The 1,988-nt window shown below is 43.5% G+C and overlaps 1 protein-coding gene across 1 annotated transcript; it reads right to left on the bottom strand.

The window, feature by feature from the left end:
• Positions 1-1,028: 1,028 nt before the first annotated feature.
• Positions 1,029-1,354, bottom strand: SARC_14854 (hypothetical protein; the record flags this gene model as incomplete). The annotated part of the gene is made up of 1 exon (XM_014291015.1): positions 1,029-1,354. A coding segment is annotated over exon 1 (239 nt), but the record flags the coding sequence as incomplete, so codon positions are not given.
• Between the last annotated feature and the right edge of the window lie 634 nt (positions 1,355-1,988).

Here is a 1,988-nt window from a genome sequence, read left to right as displayed (position 1 = left end):
CGGGCGTGGATGGACATGCCCTCTTTCGCCCTGCGCAAACAGGAGAAGTGATGATAACAGTCAGGCGATGAGCCATCCATAGGAGAGCGATAATCCGACAATCATGAGATAAAACAATCATAAAGGAAAGACAATCCGACAATCATTATATAAAACAATCATAAAGGAAAGACAATCCGACAATCATGAGATAAAACAATCATAGGGGAAAGACAATCCGACAATCATGAGATAAAACAATCATAGGGGAAAGACAATCCGACAATCATGAGATAAAACAATCATAGGGGAAAGACAATCTGACAATTATGAGATAAAACAATCATAGGGGAAAAACAATACGACAATCATGAGATAAAACAATCATAAAGGAAAGACAATCCGACAATCATGACATAAAACAATCATAGGGGAAAGTCAATCCGACAATTATGACCTAAAAAAATCATAAAGGAAAGACAATCCGACAATCATGAGATAAAACAACAATAGGGGAAAGACAATCCGACAATTATGAGATAAAACAATCAAAGGGGAAAAACAATCCGACAAGCCGGGAACTAAGGAGGAGAGACAACGACGAGTGGTAAAATCGACAGACTTTTGCTCAATGCCGCTATAGAAGACACGGTAAATCATATCTCTGCGTAGTCGAATAACGAATCCCATTGCTCGCACAACTCAGCCTAAGTCTGCATGTGTCACACGGAACGGAACGGAAAGCCTATGATATCGCGGTATAGTAAACAAAACAACACACAATGCACCGAACCATACATCACCTAATACAAAAACTTACTATATACTGCCCTTGAACGCTCTACTGTATGATGTATACCATACAACCCCCGTTCGACAGATGCAGGAGTATTGCATTCACATAGCGGAGCGGAGCGGCAGCTAATATGCGATATACCACACAGACGAATTGCGACACCCAGCTATGGGGTATAGTATCACACACTGGTATACACGCTCTCAATGTATCATGCCCTGTACCACACACATACACCACACCAACCCCATACCCGCGCTCTGACAGATGCAGGATCTTATCGCTAGCGTAGCTCAACCGTAGCTTGCACGCGTCACACCAAACATTGGCCAATCGCTCCGGCAACAGCATATCGCGCATTTTAGGCACAGGCAGACGCCGCAGGATAGCGCTGGCTCCCTTAGTATCACCTCCCTCCTCCCTTAGTTTCTTACCTGTGACGGAAACAACAAACAAAGTGCTTAGTTTCCCATATGTGACGGAATACGCCATACAAAGTACTTAGTTTCTCACACGTGACGGAATATGCCATACAAAGTGCTTGGTTTCTCACATGTGATGGAATGTGCCATATTAAGTACTTATATTCTCATGTGACGGAATATACCATACAAAGTACTTAGTGTCTCACATGTGATGAATTACGCCACACACATTGGTAGGCGAGGAAAGGTCTTCAAAGTTATACGAGTTTGTATACGTAAGGCGCATTCTGGCACAGGCCAGCGCCGCCGAATAGCTCTCGTGCCCCTCTAAGACCCGCACCAACTCCACTCAATATCTTACCTACGACCACATGACCAACATGGAACTCATACTACACGTGGCAGAATAAGCAATACAATCCCCCTAACAAACATACTACACATAATAAAAGTAGACGATAACAACTCTCATAGGTTTAAATCAGCTATTTCGCGCCAGCCCAACAGATTGGAGTAGCACGCAATCACTGGAGGGTAGGTAAATAGATATGCAGGGTACTATAACTATACGCATGGTGCACATGGGGTATACAACAGCTCAACGTCCACAGACTATGCTCTGACTGAACCTGTGCAAGCTTGAGCCCGAGTCTGAGTTGGCAGACTGGGCAGCAGGGCATAGTCAGACACAGAGATGAAGTACAGACTTTAGACTGACGTACACGTGAGTTGCAATAACGGACTAGACTCAGAGGTCAAAAAAGTATACATTTATACATATATATATA

The sequence above is a fragment of the Sphaeroforma arctica genome (genome assembly GCF_001186125.1).
Source record: "Sphaeroforma arctica JP610 unplaced genomic scaffold supercont1.5193, whole genome shotgun sequence".
Taxonomy (NCBI): domain Eukaryota; class Ichthyosporea; order Ichthyophonida; genus Sphaeroforma; species Sphaeroforma arctica.
This window is presented reverse-complemented; position numbering and strand designations above follow the sequence as displayed.